This window comes from Lolium perenne, chromosome 5, assembly GCF_019359855.2.
Source record: "Lolium perenne isolate Kyuss_39 chromosome 5, Kyuss_2.0, whole genome shotgun sequence".
NCBI lineage: Eukaryota > Viridiplantae > Streptophyta > Magnoliopsida > Poales > Poaceae > Lolium > Lolium perenne.
Genome location: NC_067248.2, coordinates 4,902,989 through 4,922,022, shown reverse-complemented (window position 1 = coordinate 4,922,022; position 19,034 = coordinate 4,902,989). Strand labels below are relative to the sequence as shown.

At 44.4% G+C, this 19,034-nt stretch overlaps 1 protein-coding gene across 1 annotated transcript; it reads right to left on the bottom strand.

The window, feature by feature from the left end:
* Positions 1-15,321: 15,321 nt before the first annotated feature.
* LOC127326319 (cysteine-rich receptor-like protein kinase 44) lies at positions 15,322-17,861 on the bottom strand. The gene is made up of 7 exons (XM_051353178.1): positions 17,812-17,861; positions 17,599-17,731; positions 17,271-17,526; positions 16,500-16,728; positions 16,260-16,410; positions 15,942-16,172; positions 15,322-15,788 (listed from the first exon to the last, which is right to left on the bottom strand). The coding sequence occupies exons 2-7, from the start codon at positions 17,689-17,691 to the stop codon at positions 15,384-15,386; spliced, it is 1,365 nt and encodes a 454-aa protein (XP_051209138.1). The 5' UTR covers positions 17,692-17,731; positions 17,812-17,861; the 3' UTR covers positions 15,322-15,383.
* Positions 17,862-19,034: the final 1,173 nt, after the last annotated feature.

The window sequence follows — 19,034 nt, the reverse complement described above, 5'->3', positions numbered from 1 at the left end:
AATGTTAGCGACCTTCCCTATCCGTGGCGAAGGACGGAAAAAATTTAAGGTGGGTCAAACTAAAAAAAATTATGAAATACCAAAATAATCGTAAGACATGAACGTCATATATGATTCTAACGAAATAACTTAGTACGATAAAAACAAAGACATATTTGATATACGTAGAACCCAAAACATAACAATAATGCCACCTCAGTGCTAAAGCTTTACTTTTTTATAAAAGGAATAATTTTATCGATTAAGACTTTTAAATATTCATCGTGAGCAACTAGGTCTTAATGATCTTTGACGCCAGGAAACCCTTCCAATTCACCATTTCAATGAGGTGATAATGTCTTTGATGAAATCATGATGTGTCTTTCAAATATCAAGAAATCTCTAATTTTTTAATTCTACACGTTTGAATAATGAATATCACAAAGTTATCCTACATATACTAAGATTCATGATAAATCTCTATAATAGAAATATACTAAGAATGATGATAAATCTCTATAATAGAAATATAGAATCATTGTTATTTACATTGAACCTAGAATATGAGTCTATGTTTCTAGTTTGAAGTCGATTTTACGGAATGTTCACTAAAACAAGCATAACTTTCTCACACGGAGTCTGTTTTCAATGCACAACCACTCAAAATATTCAGAAAAAACATGTGCATTTAAATGTATTCACCAAAAATCAATGTAGGGCAGCTGCCCTGCCTTGCCCTAAGGGGAGCTTCGCATCTGTTCCCTATCATGCATTTCCATGGGCTTCCTCTACTGGGCTTGGACTTCTCAGAAGCGACACGCCATGCATCAACTACATATCAAGGAAAAAAAATAGCGCGCTAAATGAAATAGCGTCGCCTTCCAAAATACGCTATGCTAATAGCGCGTTATTTTATTAAATAGCATTTCACACAAAAAAAGAAACATGGCAAATGTAGCATATATACTAAGAATTTCAGCATTTGAAAAATTATCCAGATCACAATGGTCAACAAATTAAATTGACAAAGTCCAATTCACGATGAAAGACAAAGATTTGTCACGGTCAAACTATTAACATCAATAATTTAACAACTCGGTAGTCTAGAACTAGATGGAGAATTAAGATTTAAAAAAAGTTAAGTAGACAACTAGCCAGCTAACCTATAGTCCAGATAAACAACTAAAGTGCCAACAACATAACAGAAGTAGTACTTAATCAAAACCGATGAACTAGATGGAGAATGCATTCGGCCATCATCTGATTCAGAAAAACAATCCTCAAATTGTAGCTCATCATCACAAAAATGGAAGCAACTGCTTCTTCCTAGGTAGATTGGAGCAACAACTCTCACTCGTTGTGATGTTGACTCTTCTTCTTCAACATGTACACATCGTGTGAGGATGTGTGGGAACTATCGATGTGGTTCCGTGGTTGCCAGCGGGTCGAATGTCTAGGGTTAGAAATAGGGATTTCGCGGTTCGTGGGGGAAAAGGCCCAAAATGCCTAGTCGGACGTTATATTTCCCTATGAAAAATAGGGCCGCTACAACGCTATGAAAAATAGTGCGCATAGCTAGCGCGCTAATAGCGAGATTAGCGTCATAGTGTATAGTGTAGCGTTCACGCTCTAAAGGCGCTATAGCGCCGCTATAACGTCAAAATAGCGTGCTATTATTTTCGTTGCTACATATACGAAGGGAATGTCTACATACAAGTCGGCTACCAATTCTATGGCTTCGGCCTCCTCGGGTTGGGTCTTCTTCTTCCTCTTATCTTCCTCGTCTGCTCATCTGCAATTCCAAATCGCTAGATTTCTGTAATCCATGGCTTGCAACCTGAATTCTTGAGCACTATATCTCTGGTAACTAGAGCGTTGTTAACTGATCGAGTTCATTCAGAACAAATGGGTAAGAAAAAATTCCAGACGTTCGTGCATGGCATCTAGAGTTCTAGACAGAGGAGCCGACAAGGTCCATGGGTGTGTGCTAACGCAGACAAGATTTGATTGCTCCTGTGTTAGGCGAACATTAGGAGTTGTTAGCATAGAACCACCACATTTCCAGCTAAATGTCTATTTTGGTATCACTTTGTGTTTCGGGAAAAAAAATTACCATATTTTGGTAAGATTTTCGCAAAAAGCACTAATCCTTTATTGATAACAAATTGACACCGTTTCTGACCTGTGGGGCCCAATAAGCAGGCCCAATTTGCTGAGGTGGACTAGAGCCCACCTATCAGTCCAGTTAGAAATGTCAAAACAACACAAAAAATAAATAAAAACAAAAAAAAATACTCACCTGCTGAGGAGTTCCCAACCATATCCACGGCACCAGCAGCGAGGCGTACTCCGCCGCCACCAGCGAGGCCATACCCACCGCCGCCGTACTCCGCCGCCACCAGCGAGGCGGGCCGCCGGCGAGGAAGGCAGCCGGGGCACGCCGGCGAGGAAAGCCGCCGCGGAACGCCGACGAGGAAGGCCGCCACCGCGCGTCCAACGGGCCCGAACCCCGGCCTCCCGCGCGCTCCCGGCGCTCCGCGGAGAAGGAGGCGCGCCGGCCACTGTTCCCGGCGCTCCAATTCCTTTTTTTCTAGATTTCTATTTTTTTTCTTTGCTTCAAATATTTTGACTTTTTAAATTGGGCTGACAGGCAGGATCCAGTCCACATCAGCAAATTGGGTCTGATAAGTGGGACCCACCTGAGTTTCCGTGTCAATTCAGAATTAACGTACGATTAGTGTTTTTGGCGAAAATCTCGACAAAATGTGGTAGTTTTTTGCTACCAAACCACAAAGTGGTACCAAAATCGACATTTAGCTTGTAATGTGGTGGTTTTATGCTAACGTGTCCGAACATTAGTGAAGTGATCCGAACATTAGTGAAGTGATCTAGTATGATAGTATGTGGTCAACGCTGTCTGCTTCTTGTACTAATTGACTTTGGTTCAGAACTGGACACATTGTCCTCTGCAACAGGTACCAGCAGCAGCACGCGCTGCCCATGTTCAAACATCTACGCATTTGCCTGAGAAATGTGGTCCAACCGCGATCGCCCGGCACACGCAGATGGAACCAACCCTGAACTGATTTCCCGCTGCAAAATCATGTGATCATTGTGCGTCCATGTGTTGCTTAATGGTGAGTAACTGAATGTCAATCGCGTGAAGAATAGTGAAAACTTCAGTGATATCCATTGTATAAATACTTCCATTCTGGCCTTATTAAGGCATGCGATTCGCAAATGTAAGATCAATCCACCGAGTGGGTAGTTTGGGATATTGGATAAGAACAAATATTGAGCTATCACTGGGCCTAGGAAGTAACATGATCTAAACTAGCCAGATCTGCTGTCATGTTTCTTTGAGAAGAATCTTTACGTTACATAGACTTCCTTACCTAGGCTACAGTTCGAATCTTCGGACAAACACTATTGTTTCAAGAAGTATCCGTGGAATGAGTGATCGACCAATATTTTTATTGACATGATCAATATCCTCTACACGCTCTTGTTCTCCCAACACCTACGTAATTGTCATCTTTGTTGTCATCCATTTGGGAGAAGTTTAGTTTACCTCCTTACCTACACTACCGTTCAAATCTTCAGACAAACACTATCGTTTCGAGAAGTTTACTTTACTCAGTCTGTATGTTTTCGTTACGAGTAACCACTTAAAAAGGAACGTGTAGAATCATCACCCATGAACGTATCCCTTGTCTATTTGATTCATAAAGCTCTTTTTATAATCTAAAAGAACATAATCATGTTATTCTCACATGAACAATAATAATTGCAAAAAATGAACGTATCATTGTCAAGCTAAGTTCCATGGGGGAATGACTATGGAATTTTATGAGTATATATATTGGCGCAATATGTATGATCTCCTATTTTCCTCCAATGCTTCAGAGTATTACATGTATTTGAACTAATGTGGAAAAAACATATCTGAACTCATGTAACGATGGACTATTATTGACTTCTTAATTCATTAGGCAAGTGAGTATATGTGGGGCTTTACACGTATAGTTTTTGTTAGCTAAGCAAGCAACAAGTGTGGGGCAAATCAGTCACAAACTATTTTATTCGGCTCTTCTATGATGCAAGTATGCACTGTAAAATCACGTAAACATCGTAGTTCAATGGTGAGAGCCTCACAATCTGAGGAGTTGAATGCCAATCGAATGAACGCTAGTGTGAAGTTCATGAGATGTCCATTGCATGCATACTCCTGTCCTACTTTCAGATTCGTTAGCTTCCCCACAGATTCATGTGCTTGGTTTTAGTTAGTGGTCGCCCGGCGCATCAACGGTCAAGCAAGTTCCACCGGTTAGGCCGGTACTGAACATCGTAGTTCAATGGCTGCCCCACAGAGTCCCATGCATGGTCTGATTAAACGGCCGGCCGCGCATTACCCGGCCTCGCAACACAATGCTGAATTCCGGCCACAGCAGAAACCATGGGCTCGGCCCACTATCTGCTCATTGTCCCGTCGTGAGTGGACTCTTATGCAAGAGCTAGCTCTAGCACGTGCTCCTAGGCAAGATGTGTGAATGAAAGGTGGGACATCCATTGAAAAAGTAGTACATTCTTATAGCCAACTATTGTACTTGTTGGCTACATGTTGACTATAGATGACATGATATCTTGCTTATAGCCAACAACCGGCTATACTATTGGAGTTGCTCTTAGGCCGGTACTGAACAAGCTGCCCCACAGAGTCCCATACTCCCATGCTTGGTCTGATTAAACGGCCGGCCACGCATTACCCAGCCTCGCTAGCTCCACTGTTCGTGCTCTCAGCCATTTGAGCCCCGCGACACAATGCTGAATTCCGGCCGCAGCAGAAACCATGGGCTCGGCCCTGTGCAGATAGGGCCCGGCCCACTATCTGCGCATTGTCCACGTTCAGATATATGGAGCAAAGCAGAGCCGCCCCGCGCGGCTATAATCTTGGACGCCGCCGGTAAGCCTCCTCGTATCTCTCGGCCATGCTCTTTCAACGCAGCGCCGGCCGTCGGTAGCTCGGAGATGGGAGGACTCTCAAACTCTACGGATCGGCTTGCATAGTTTCAGAACAATGGTTAAAGAGAGAATTCAGATGACCCAATCGACCAGAAAGTCCATTTTAACTACAGAAATATCATATTCTAAAAAACGTAGCCCTACAGTCGTGCAATCGAATATCTCAAATTGAGTATCTTCCACTGCAACCGAATCTAAATAGAAAGGATCACATTAGTGTCACACGAAAAAGTATAGTACAATATGATTGTGTAATTGTCAAGTTAAGTACCATGAAAAACAACTGTACTAAATTTGATGAGTCTACAAAACTTCGAATAGGGAGGGCGATCCTCCCGATGAACTGACCATAAATGGGTTATCCTTAGGGTACCCTCTATCATCTCTACTTAAATAAAATGAACTAACTTTTTCAGTGACATCATCATTTTGGAAAAGTAAGTTAACTCATTTCTACTAAAGAGGGTAGAGGGTACCCTAGTAATAACCACTTGCATCGACGTTGTACGTATAGTAAATGATTCCCACGATCCTTTGTTTCCTCCAATATCTCAAAATACTCCAAGGATTCTAATAAGTAATGAGAAAGATAACATATTTAAAACTCTTGTAAGACTAGACCTTTTGACATGCTAGTTACTAAGGCAGATGAGCAAATGTTTGACTGTATATGTAGTTTTTGTTAGCTATGCATGCGGTAAGTGTGAGATAGTCATTCATAAACTATTTTATCATGCAAGTAGCACTGCCAAATCACGTGGTCATTTTAGTTGGGTGGTGAAAGCTTCACGAAATGGGCAGTTGAATGCCAATCACATTAAGAGTAGTGTGAACTTCAGCCATGTTCATTATATAAACTAGATGACACCCCGCGCGTTGCTGCGGAAATACTTGTTACACTCACTAAACATCAATTAAGGTATTAACACATGTTATTGCAAATACTTGTCACAATGCAATTGTTCGACAAACAAAAAATACAATTAGGCCACTTCAAGGACGATCCATTCTTGCAAGTACTCCTGGTACACATACTGATGGCTCGGATAAACCTACATTTGAGTTGCATGTCTGGACTCAACTGTAATGTCATGCATCACTAACCTTTTAGATGGCACATGAGAGTAAACATAAAAGTAACAGTAGGTATTTTAGTCGCCTAAGAGATACCTTAGCCATTCTTTCTCAATGATCAATTCGCTAATTCCATATGCAGTGCATTGCAGCTTCCTTATAGGTATTAACCGTGTAAGAGACCCTACAAATCAAGTCAGTATAAACAAAGCACATTGCTACCATCTGATATGCAGCAGCACCCGTACCACGAGATATAAAGCTAAGATACAAAGCACATTGCATACCATCTGATATAAAGCAGTATACGTACCGTGAGATATAAAGCAACAATCACAATATACTTATTCGGCTATCGACGCAGTGTTTCTGCAAATCTTCAGAAGTCCAAGAGGTTAGGAGAACCATGCACCTCCTCTGACCCCTTATCAAAGAGGCCTCCTTATCTGTGACCCATTTAGTAACCCATGGAGACACGATGTAATTTTTTCTTGAAGCAGACGCAATGTAAATTCGAAAGTTCACTGATCATGCAAACCACGGAAAAAGGAGACAATCATAGGGATCAAATTTTGCAATCAGATCAAATCCTCACTTCTTGAGATAGTATCCTTGGGGCAGGGAAGCTACGTATGCTACTGCCTCTTCCCCGGATGGAGCACGAAGCCTATCACAAACCATCAAACTAACGTGAAGATCAATTCAACGTACCTGGTGGTTGGCATGCATGTTGACGTTTTAGATCCCGTGTGATACTGGCTGGATGATAGAAGGAAGGAGATGGCACTCACCCAGTCAGGCCACGTTGAAACAACAGTTGTGGCATCGGACGTCACAATCGGCGGCCTAAAACATGGAGTTTGTGTGGGTGCCAGAGGTAGGTGCCCAGGAAGTGGACGACGGATTAGGAGAACCGGCGTGCTAAAACTCCGCCATGACGCTTCCCTTGACTCTTGGCCTATTGTTAAGAGGGGGAGGAGATTTGGTGATATGAGAAACCCCATTTAGCCTTCGTACATGAAGTTGAGCATAGTGGATTTATAAGAAGAGTTGGGAGGGGAGTGGAGAAGACGGCAGGGAGAACCCAAACGACTCCCTGTATGTATTTAGGCGACTGTTGGACTACATCAAGGAATCGTCCGTGCACGAAACTGATGGAAGCAGCGGCCGGAGCCGGAAGAGATTAAATAGCTAGGTGGCTGCCCGCTTGGCTGGTTCATCTGCATGCTAGGAACGGTTTAGTTTTTTCCACGGGGTATTAATTAAAAGATGAACACAAGGGTAAACGTGAGGAAGATCAAAGGGCGCATGTGGAAAAAAAATGATGATGTCTATCATAAAAAAATTATCAACACAATAACTATTAGCTGATGTGGCAAATTGCTTAGGTGGATAGCTTGCATGTTGAGAGAAATCATCTTAGTGGGTTGCTCCTATTTAGTTATTATAGATACTTCTGTTCCTGTCATATTAAGACTTGCGAATCACAAACGTAAGATCAGTTCACCGACCATGTCGTCTAGGATATTGGAGGAGAACAACGGATCGGCAGGAATTAGGCCTAGTTTTGCACATATTCACAAATAACGGGGTGATCACTTCACTACCTGTGGAAACTGATGTGTTACAGCTGATGGAAAATGCTTAGGAATCTTACTAGCTTTGAGTGCTACTACCTCCATCCCAAAGCTTAAGGCCTATATTTTTTTTCATAAAGTCAAACTATGTTAAGTTTGACTAAGTTTTTATCAAAAATCATTAATATGAAATGTACAAAATCAATATCATTAGATAGATAATGAAATATATTTTCATATGGTATCTACAAAATATCATATTTATTCATAAATTCTTCTAAAAGTTTGGTCAAACTTTACTTCGTTTGACTTTCTGAAAAAAATATAGGCCTTAAGTCTTGGGATGGAGGTAGTACGATGTAACACTCTACTAGGATCTGTGCGGAGAATTTATGGATTCGATACAAGTCTACGGCGTCACGCCGATTCGAGGAGTTCAACTCCAGATAGCTCTGGGAAGAAGGAGGAGTAGATTGGCATCAGCCGTTACACAAGGAAAGATGCTCCACTCGTTCTGGATGACGATCGTTTAACGGACGACCAACTGGGCCGTTACTTCTGCGCCTCTGGTTGGGCTACTTGGACAACACGGCGGCCCAACTGAGCTCGCGCCAGTGCCTACTTCCTCCACTTGGATTGTCGATTAGCTTGTCCACGCACGAAGGTCTTGACAATCCCCTCTCCTAAGGAACCAGCATGTCCCCAGGCTGGTGCCGTCGGGTACCGGCGATGAAGTGAATGTAACTCTTCCCAGGTACGCAATTCACATGACACTCCGTGCCAATCCACTTGTACCTGCTGAAGAAGCTTCTTGCCCTTTTGGATTACCCACTCCTGCAGAAACTGACCTGGAACAAGCACAATTTGGTCTTCCAGCAACAAAGAGTCAGAGCTTACCGTGTCTGTTGGCCTGAGTGCCTTTTTGAGCTGAGACACATGGAAAGCTGGATGGATCTGACTGGATGATGGTAACTCTAGTTTATAAGCTACAGCTCCCACTCGTTGGATTTCTTTGTATGGGCCAAAGTACCGAAAACACAGCTTGTTGGACGATCTGTGTGCCAAGGATGTTTGAATATATGGCTGGAGACGAAGGTATACCTAATCACCCACCTGGAATGAGCGTTCAGATCGTTTCTTGTCCGCGAACTTTTTCATTTGTTGTTGTGCTTGAAGGAGGTTTTGCTGGATGACTTGTTGCATGAGGGCGCGTTCTGCAAGCCACTGCTGCAAATCAGTTGGTGAAGATTATCCGGCGGCTGAATACCAAAATGTCGTGGCTTCTGTCCATAGAGCACCTCAAATGGAGAGCGTCCCAGGGCTGAATGGAAGGTTGTGTTGTACCAAAATTCAGCCTGTGGAAGCCATTGTGACAATTTCTTGGGATTAGCATGTACAAAACATCTGAGGAAGGTCTCAACACACTGATTCACTCTCTCTGTTTGCCCATCTGCCTGTGGGTGTGCTTAAGTTCAATGTCGTGTCAGCTAATTTGAACAATTGCTCCCACAATTTGCTGGTGAATACTTTGTCCCGGTCTGAGATGATGGTTAGTGGCATTCCATGTAATTTATAGATGTCGTTGATGAAGACTTGAGCCACTGACAGAGCTGTGAAAGGGTGTTTGATGGGAATGAAATGAGCATATTTAGAGAATTTGTCAACTACCACCAAGATGGTATCGAACCCCTGAGACACCGGAAGTTTTTCAATGAAATCCATTGAGATGGTGTGCCATGCTTCAGAATTTTTTTGCTCCTAACGCCTTGCTCAGAAATGCAATGGGGTGCCCTTGTTGCATCAACACGGCCCCTACCCCCATGTCACAAGCATCCGTTTCTAACTGGAATGGTTTGGAGAAGTCCGGTAGGACGAGAACTGGGGCTCGAATCAATGCGTGTTTCTTCGCATCGAACGAATCTTGTGTGTATGTAGACCACACATACACTGCTCCCTTCTTCAGTAGTTGCGTTAGAGGCTGGCTAATGGGACCAAAATTTCGAATAAAGCATCGATAATACCCAGCTAAGCCAAGGAACCCTCTGAGTTGTTTGACATTCTCCGGCACTGGCCATTTCTGGACTGCACTGACCTTGGATGCATCAGTTGCCACTCCCTTGTCACTAATGACGTGTCCCAAATACTCCAGCGACTGTTGCGCAAAAGTGCATTTGCTGCGCTTGACGTAAAGCTTGTGCTGTGTCAACAACTGTAGTACTTGATCTAGATGTTTACAGTGTTCATCCAACGTCTTGCTGTATAGCAATATGTCGTCGACGAACACGAGCACAAATTTCCTCAGGAGTGGTGCAAACACAGTGTTCATTGCTGCCTGGAAAGTTGCCGGTGCAGATGTCAAGCCAAACGGCATCACCCGGAACTCGAAGTGTCCATGGTGTGTCCGGAATGCAGTCTTCGCCTCGTCTTCGGCTGCCATCCGAATTTGGTGATAACCTGATCGCAAATCCAGCTTGGTGAAGAACGTTGCGCCAGATAATTCGTCAAATAACTCCTCTACCACCGGCATGGGAAACTTATCTTTCACTGTGACTGCATTCAGCTGGCGATAGTCCACACAAAACCTCCATGTTCGGTCCTTTTTACGCACCAACAACGCCGGCGAGGCAAATGGGCTGTTGCTCAGCTTTATCAACCCTTGTGCGTGCATGTGAGCCACTTGTTTTTCCAGTTCATCCTTCTGTTGTGGAGAGTAGCGATAGGGTTTGACTGATACCGGTTTAACTCCTGGGAGCAAAGGAATCCGGTGATTATATGGCCTATCTGGCGGCAGACCCTGTGGTTCAGAAAAACAGTCTGCATATTTGGCTATAACTTGCACAACCTTCAGATGCATCTTGGCACCCTCTGTCTGTTTTTGTATGGGACAGAGCTCCACCATCTGTGCCAACTCGTCCTCTTCAATCATCAGGTGAAGTTGGTCGACAGATATTTTAGTGCACTGTGAGCTGTTGTTTCTTATCCCTTTTACGGTTATCCTCTTGCCTTCGTGGTTGAATCTGAAAACCTTTTTGGTCCAGTCAATCCACATTGGCCCCAAGGATTACAACCAATCCATTCCTAGGATTATGTCATAGCAGCCCAACTGCAACACTCGAAGATCAGTGGCGAAGGTGTGCCCTTGGCACTGCCACTTCACCTCTGGCACCATAGATTGACAAGACATTGTGCCCCCATTAGCAATGGTGGAGCAATCGCCATGGTTGGCATTTTTAGCTTGTTCACCATCTTAGCGCTGATAAAATTGCTGGAGCTCCCGGAGTCGACAAGAATGAGCATCTGCTGGCCATTTACTGTTGCTAAGAGCCTCATGGTTTGCGTCTGGTGGCCCCAGCTGTGGCACACTCAGATAAGTGCATCAGCCCCTCCGAGTCACTTGCCGAGCTGTCGTCATCACTATCTGATTCTGCATCGTCTACTTTGTAGTCAAGTAACAGCAACAAATCATCAATGAGTTGCACTTGAGCTGATTGAGTACATTTATGCCCTTTGTGGTATTTCTCCCCACATTTGAAGCAAAGGTTCTTCTCGCGTCTGTATTTCTTCAATGCATCTAGTTTTAATTCAAGCTTGTGTTTCTCTTCCGTAGATATCTTCTCCTCAGAAGGAACAACTCCCAGAATACTTTTGTGCTGAGTGAACTGCTGCCTATGTCCAGATCTGTGTGAATGCTTATAGTTTGCACTTGAAGTATCTTTTTCTTCATCAAACATGTCCTCCTGCGTTTGAGAAAGTGACAAAGCCGAATCAACAGTTCTAGGCTTATGTAAAAGAATGGCAGATCTTATCTCATGCTTGAGGCCATTAACAAATTTGGTAACAAAAAACGCCTCATCATAATTCCTATTGTACACCAACACCCTATGCATCAAGGCTTCAAATCTATGATGGTATTCATCTACTGTAGTAGGTTGTTTAATTTTTTCCAAGGACTGTAGGTATCTATGGTGTGTGTCTTTACCAAATTTTTGTGTAACTGCTACTACCAACTCTTCCCAATTGTCTACATCATGCATGGCCTCATAGGTTTGCAACCAAAGAGCTGCGTTTCCTCTAAAGTGCAAAGTAGCAAAACTAGCCCAAGTATCGTGCGAGACGTTGTACATCTCAAAGTATTTTTCAGCTACTGTTTTCCAACACTGTGGATTATCACCATCAAATTTTGGAAAGTCAGTTTTATGCATGCGGTTGTGGTAATTGCTTTTTTTTTTCCATAAAGGGAATATATTAATATCGAGAGATACCAATTACACTAGCCTCTGCAACGACGCCCCACCCTAGTGGCAGAACGGATGCACACAGCCAAAAAAGAGTAAAGAAAACTAAGAAATAAAACTCCCGCTACAGCATTCCAGACCTAGCAACAGCAATACAATCACCACCGTGACAACACCTGAAATACAGACTCTCAAAAAGCGACGCCTCCAAGAAGGAAACAATGCACCAACGCCGTCGTCGCCCGACCAAAGGTCTTAGGTTTTCACCCAGAAGATAGTCCCCACTCTCAAAACAATGCCTCCAACAAGGTCATTGCCAGGTACAACCAGTTAAGGCCAGACCTTGGGTTTTGACCCTGAAAGGTAAGACTCCGAACTTTACATGTGCTGCCGCCCCCACTTACATACCACGGCTGCGAAGTCCGGAACACCAAGCAAGCCCCTCAACAGTGCAAAGACTTGAACCTCCATTAGCTAATCCTCCAATCCGGCCTTCATGATATTCTCTTCTTCTGACTTCACCATGGATCATCTATCACTTGGTGTCAATACAGAAAAGAGCTTCGCGCCGCTCCCTCCAGAACCAAACGGTCGGAATAAAAGCATGGGTGCGCACGACCGAATACCACCGATCCAGCAAACTCCAGGCAATAGAAGCACTGTTACATTCGCCGGCGGCGCCTTCCGGAACTGAACACTCCGGCCAGATCGTGTAGGGCAAGCCTCCGGCAAGTCTTCATCTTCGCCCAAGAGAGACCCTAGGACCGCCGCCTTTATTCAGGTCTGGCCCCCTCGCCGCCGACCATGCCAGGCTGGCCAAGGTCACCGCCGGAGCCACCAAGCGCTGATCGCGTAGTCCGAAGACACCGGTCACGCTGGCCCCCCACGCCGACCGACCACCACGGCTGCCGCATCCATGCAGCACGCCGGAGCCAAAGCTCCACGCGCCGCCAACGTGCCCCGACGTCGCGACCCACACAGGCCCGCAAAGGCCCAGATCGGACCATGTTGCCATGGACGGCTACAACCACCGGGAACCCGTCGGCGCTGCAGCCGTGTCCACCTGCCGTCCGCCTGCGCCACCAAACCCCGCCGCGCCGTTGGAAACCGCCGCCGCCGCCCAGGCTGAAGTCCCGCACGACCGCCGCCGCCAGGCCGATGGCACAGGAGAAGCCCCGCCCCCGTCGTCGGCGGCGCGAGCTTTGCTCGGCCACGTCCTGTGACGGAGGCGGAGGGGAGAGAGAGGGCGCGGCCGACCCCGACGGCGGCTAGGGTTGAGCCCTCGGTGCCGCCCGAGCGGAGGCGACACGGGAGGAGGACTGTTAGACCCAGAAGCCTGTGGTAATTTCTAGCTCTGGTGTATGAAGACGGTGTCTGACCACATTGCATAGAACTATCCCCCAAATCGAACTGGACACGAGTGTTGTGGAAGTCACGCTTACCCCTGACCAGGGCATGCGCCGGTGCTGTGGGAGCACCATCCGTAGGACCCTGGTGAGCTTGTTCATCGCCGAGCCCATTAGGTCGAGACGCTCGAGCAACTGCCACTGGTGTCTGCTCCGTCTCCAGTCGCGTGACGTGCACCACCACCGCGTTGATCGACGTCTTGAGGACATCGATGGTGTTGTCGACACGCGGCATCCAGGCCCCCATGGACGACAGTGTGTCGCCATGGCCTTCAGCGCCAAGGCCACCTCCGCGCCCTGCGCCCGCATCGCCGCGATGTCTGTTTGGATCTGGTCCATAGCTCATCTCCTTGGTGCTCGATTTGCCCCCGAATAGTCTACCACCGCCTGGGTGTGCTTGAGGGCAACACCCACTCCGCCGCCGCGAGGTTAGAATCGGGATTGGGACTACTGGAGAACCAAATCGCACCGATCTGACCTCGATTCGCCTCCAACTCGCTCAGAATTTTTTCCACGCACTTGGATTGTCGACTAGCTTGTCCACGCACGAAGGTCGTGACATACGAAGTGTATTGTATGCTGATCTTTTTTTTGACGGGTCAACGGTGGGGGCAAAGCCCCACCTGAAACTTTATTATTAATCCAAAACACAGGCGGAAGACCGGAAACAAGAGGGAGGATTACACAAGCGACACTTAAAGCCTCACCACACCGGGAGAAAAACCCACACACGAGGCTAAACGAGCGGGTTTAGGGCCTCACAGACATTCGCACACCACACTTCCATGGGAGGACTAGGCAGTTTCTTCGGGAGGCGATGGAGCCAGAGCTCGCAGTGAGTGCTGATCATGCACGAAAGCTGGCGGGGAGGAGTCAAAGCATCATCGAAGACCTTGCGATTCCTGCTTTTCCAGACAATCCACAGGATGAGGAGGATAACAGTGTGGCGCGTTGTGTCGGGTAGATGTGTAGCTTGAGCCCCGACGGCCTCACAGATGCCGTCGAGGTCGTCGGCGACAGCTGCAACCAGCACACCTAGAGCTGCACGAAGCGGGCCGAGACGGGGGCAGGTAAACAACATGTGTTGTAGGTCTTCAGGGGCCGAGCAGAATGGACAAGCAGCATTGGGAAGGCAGCCCAGGCGATGTAGGAAAGCACGCGTTCTAGTGTTGCCGTGCCAAGCAATCCAGAAGAAAATCCTCACCTTAGTTGGTGCGAAATTGTCCCAGTTAATGTCATTCAACAGGAGCAACACCCCGGAAATTATCAGAAGTTTGTAGGCGTCAGAGGGTCGGAAGGGCCCGCCGCCTAGGAGAGTGCGCATGTCCGGGCCACCGGCTAGATGGACCTCGCCTAGGACTGCAGTAATAACCGCAAGTTCGGCAGTCGCCACGGCGGTCAAACGTGGTTGGAGCGGCAGGGACAACCCGGCGGGACGGAGAACATTTGCGATGGTCACCTCGGGCTGGGTGCAGTGCAAGAACAGCGCAGGGAGGCGAGCAAACAAGGGCCCAGCCTTATGCCAGTTATCCAACCAGAACGAGACAGTGGCACCCGACCCCGCAGCGAGGACCGTGAGATGACGGTATAGGGTGAACTTGTATGCTGATCTGGATCAGGAGAAAGGTGGTGTGTACTCCCAAGATATGTCTGCCTTTTTGTTTGCCCTACCTCCCCTTTGAAAATAAATTATGTTTGGAATCCTAATTTGAAAAGTAAAGATCCTTCGAAATCATTGTGACCGTTTATGTGATTAAGTAACCAACCCTTAATGGTAAACTGGTAGCACACACCATTCCTTCGAGTACGCGGTGCAAGGGAATGTAAAAAAAAAAATCAATCTACAGTCACGAACTTTGACCATAAAAATTGAGCAACGAAATCTTGATTATATTATATGTAATTAGTATCGTTGGATTCGTATTGAAAAACACTTTCTAATAATGCTGATTTCATACAAACAATCTTTATATATTTAAAGTAATTCTTGGTCAAACAAAAAGCACGTAAAACGAGGACGCCTCCTTGAAACGGAGGGATTATTGAAGAACATAAGACACCAATGTTTCCGGTTCTTATGGAGGAGACTACTAGTCCAGCGTAACATGAACGATGGGTAGTTTCACCACATCCACCACCCTCTCTGCCATGGCCGTCTCAAACAAGTCTTGATAATCATTCCCGTTAAGCCCCAAGGCCTGTTCTTGGGTGAGTCCTGTGCTCTGCACGAAGAGCATGTCCTGGCACCGCATGTTGGGCGGTGCATTCGCCTGCGCTTTCATCGTCACGACGATGTAACGCTTAGAGCAAGGTGGCATGGTCCCCCTGCTTTGCTGTATGCGGTACTTATCCGGGTTGATCTTTACATTGAACGCGATGAAGCCATCCGTCATGTTAGTTAGCTGCAGACAGCATGATGCTTCCTTCCTCTGTTCGAAGACGAAACGCAGCTCCAGTGTCGGATCCACCGAGAGAACGTTGGTGTCACAGCTTCTCTGCTAGGAAAAAGAGGTACCTTAACTAGTGCGGACGCGGAAATGAAAATTTCATAAAAATATAAAGCGCGCTGAAGTTTGGCAGGTCCGGACGCTCTATGGAAATAAAAGATTGGAAAACATCAAGGTATAATAAGGAGAAGGCATCCATACTTGGCCAGTTCGGTCTTCTGGGAGATCAGAAATCTGTGACAATTTCTTAATCTCAGCTTCTAGTTTCTGCAGTTCATGGACAATGTCCTTAATGAAAGGCCTTTTCTCTCGATCCTTGTCCACACAACTTATTGCAATCTCAGCACATTTATTCACTCGCTGAATGTCTATTTCGTGGGATGAATATAGGCCCGGCATAGCCTGCAACCTTTTCTTCCAGTTTTCACTTACCTGCATGCTAAGATGGTACAATAAGGAAACAGGTACAATATAGAACGTCTTGTATATCTCACTAGAGATAGAGATGATTTTTCATACGAGCTCGACAAACTGTTCGGCAGACATTTGAGAACATCGAAAATGGCCCGTATTTCCGGCAATCATTTTTATAATTATGACCCCCAAACTGTATACGTCGAACTTATTTGATATAGAGCCACCCTCTAAGTATTCCGGAGGCATGTACCCACTGCATGATATATCATAAGAATCAGTAGTTGATATGGTTGCAATACAAGGATTTTTTTTTTGTTAAACGACTTCATGACATCAGCTTACTGTGTTCCATTAAGCATCTCTGTTTTATGTGTTTTTGACGAAGAAAAAACTCTTGACAATCCAAGATCTGCAATTTTTGGTGTCATGGTCTTATCCAGCAAAATATTAGCAGGTTTCAAGTCCAAATGAAAAATGGGGTTTTCTGTAGCACAGTGAAGGTGATTTAAGCCCTCGCAAGTCCCTCTAATAATATTGTAACATGTGGGCCAGTCAAGGCCACAAGATTCATCTGCAAATAAAAGTAAAAATGAAGATATAGAAAATAGGCGGATTCACCAGACATATATAAATAAGAGATACTATATAGCTTATCCTGGCGTGCAAACAGATATACTTCCTACTCCTAGATCTAGTACACCCACGTCTAACATACTACCGTACGAAAGTATATGTAATATTTTGTCGATTTTAGTATGTACATATACTATATCAAAGATAGTTAAAAACAAGTTACGTGGAAAAATTGAGTGTGGAACCCTAGTTTGCACTATATTCAAAATACCTTAATTTTTGTAGAGACAAAAAGGAGTCTTATATACTTGTAGCACAGTGAAATAATTTTACATACTGCCTACAAAATAGTATATATACTACCAAACTAGTCTTTTATACTTACTACTTGGACATACTCTTCGGTATGACAGTTGTCTAGATTGTAAGAAACATATATGGAGGTAACTACACCCGGTTGTAGTATGAATATGTATGTAGCAATTGTGATCATAATATCACTTCAAAATAAAGCAATTGTGATCATATATACAAATATACCAGAAATATGTTTTTCGAGGCTTCCGCCCTGCATATATTCGAAGCAGAGAACTCGCTCCATTGATTTGGCCCAAACAGTTTCGCCATTGTGCTTAACATATTTATGTCGCGATTCGTAGCAGTAACCAATTAACCTTACAACATTTTCGTGAGAGACCTTGGTAAGGTTAAGGAATTCATTGTGAAATTGCTTATCATCAAGTCCTTGCAAGGCATGAAGCTTCTTGACAGCAATCTCTTCCCCTTTATACACCGCCTGCCGAAATCACTAGCTTGTTAGCTATACCCAATTAACATATAGTCTTGATTTGAGAACTACTGATCATACCTTGTATACATCTCCATACCCACCACTACCAACTTTCTGATCCTCTGAAAAATCGTTTGTAATATTTTCAATCAAGTGGAATTTCAAATCCATGCTGCTGTTATCTCCCACCAAGGCGATCGAGAAGTTTCCTCTAGAGAGATAAGGATAATCTTGAAATATAATTAAGTAACAATTCATCGTCGCTGGAAACACAAGTAAGAAATAACTTACGTGCTTTGATGGAGTTGCTTCCTCCTTGCGATGAGATCCCATCCAGCAGCACCAACATTTAAAGCGGAAGATGTGGAGCAGTGGCTGTAACGCGTATTCTTGTTTGCACAAAATAAAACTAATTAATGAAAAATTAATATATTGACGCCAATTCATAATAAAGGCCTCCACTAGATGATGCATGTGATGCCGACACTGTTTTGACATTTTGGTGCACAATACAATAGACCTTTTTTAGAGTATCCCGACGGTGACAGTACTTGACTGAGCATGTGAAGGTAGAAGTCCATTTAAATTTCAACCCAGTTGAAATTGAGATGTTGCTAGTAGGAAACACACTGCATTAGCGGTGTGCTTCTATAATGCCACACCACTCGTATTTATTCACTAGTAAAAAAATAGACTTTTAGTTCCGGTTGGTAAGTAGTTTTATTCTCGGTTTTCCAACCGGAACTACGGAATCGGAACTAAAGTCCTTCTTTTTTAGTCCTGGTTGTGTTACAAATTGGGACTAAACGTCCTCCACGTGGGATACGGGGGCGCGCTGGGGCGGAGAACCTTTAGTGCTGGTTTATGACACCAACCGGGACTAAAGGCCCCCAAGTGTATTTTTTCATTCATATTTTTTCCTCTTTTTCTTTCACTTCCTCTTTTTTTTCCTATTTTTCAGAATTTCTATTATTTGAATTATTTGACCAGTTTAGTCTCTAACTACACTTAATCGCTAGTTAAATTACTTACTCGTGGTCAAACTTTCCGATCGGCCATCCATCCTCAAACTACTCCAGTAGTAGCACGCTTAACTTCTGAGTTCCTTTTGTCTCGCTTCCGAGTATTTTGCGCACACGTTATTGATATTAGTATCATATCAATCCTATGAACTTCTCTTTCACGATATCACACTTCTTTATTGTTTGAATTCCAAATTATTATTTTATTAAAAAAAAGTAATAAAGTAATAATAATCTTCAATAAAAAATAACAATATTTTTTTTGCGAAACCTAAAATCTGAATTTTTTTATATTTCCCTTTGGCAGTTTGAGAATCTAAAAAGATGGCAACCGGGCGAAGCCCGGTGAAATCGGATGTAAATTTTCGCGTAGATAGATTTTCATATATTAAATTTTTTTTCGAGTTCGTGTGCAAAAGTTATTTACATCTTACCGAAAAATACAGTTTTTTTTTGAAAAATAAGTCAAAATCCATGTTTATTATTTTTCAT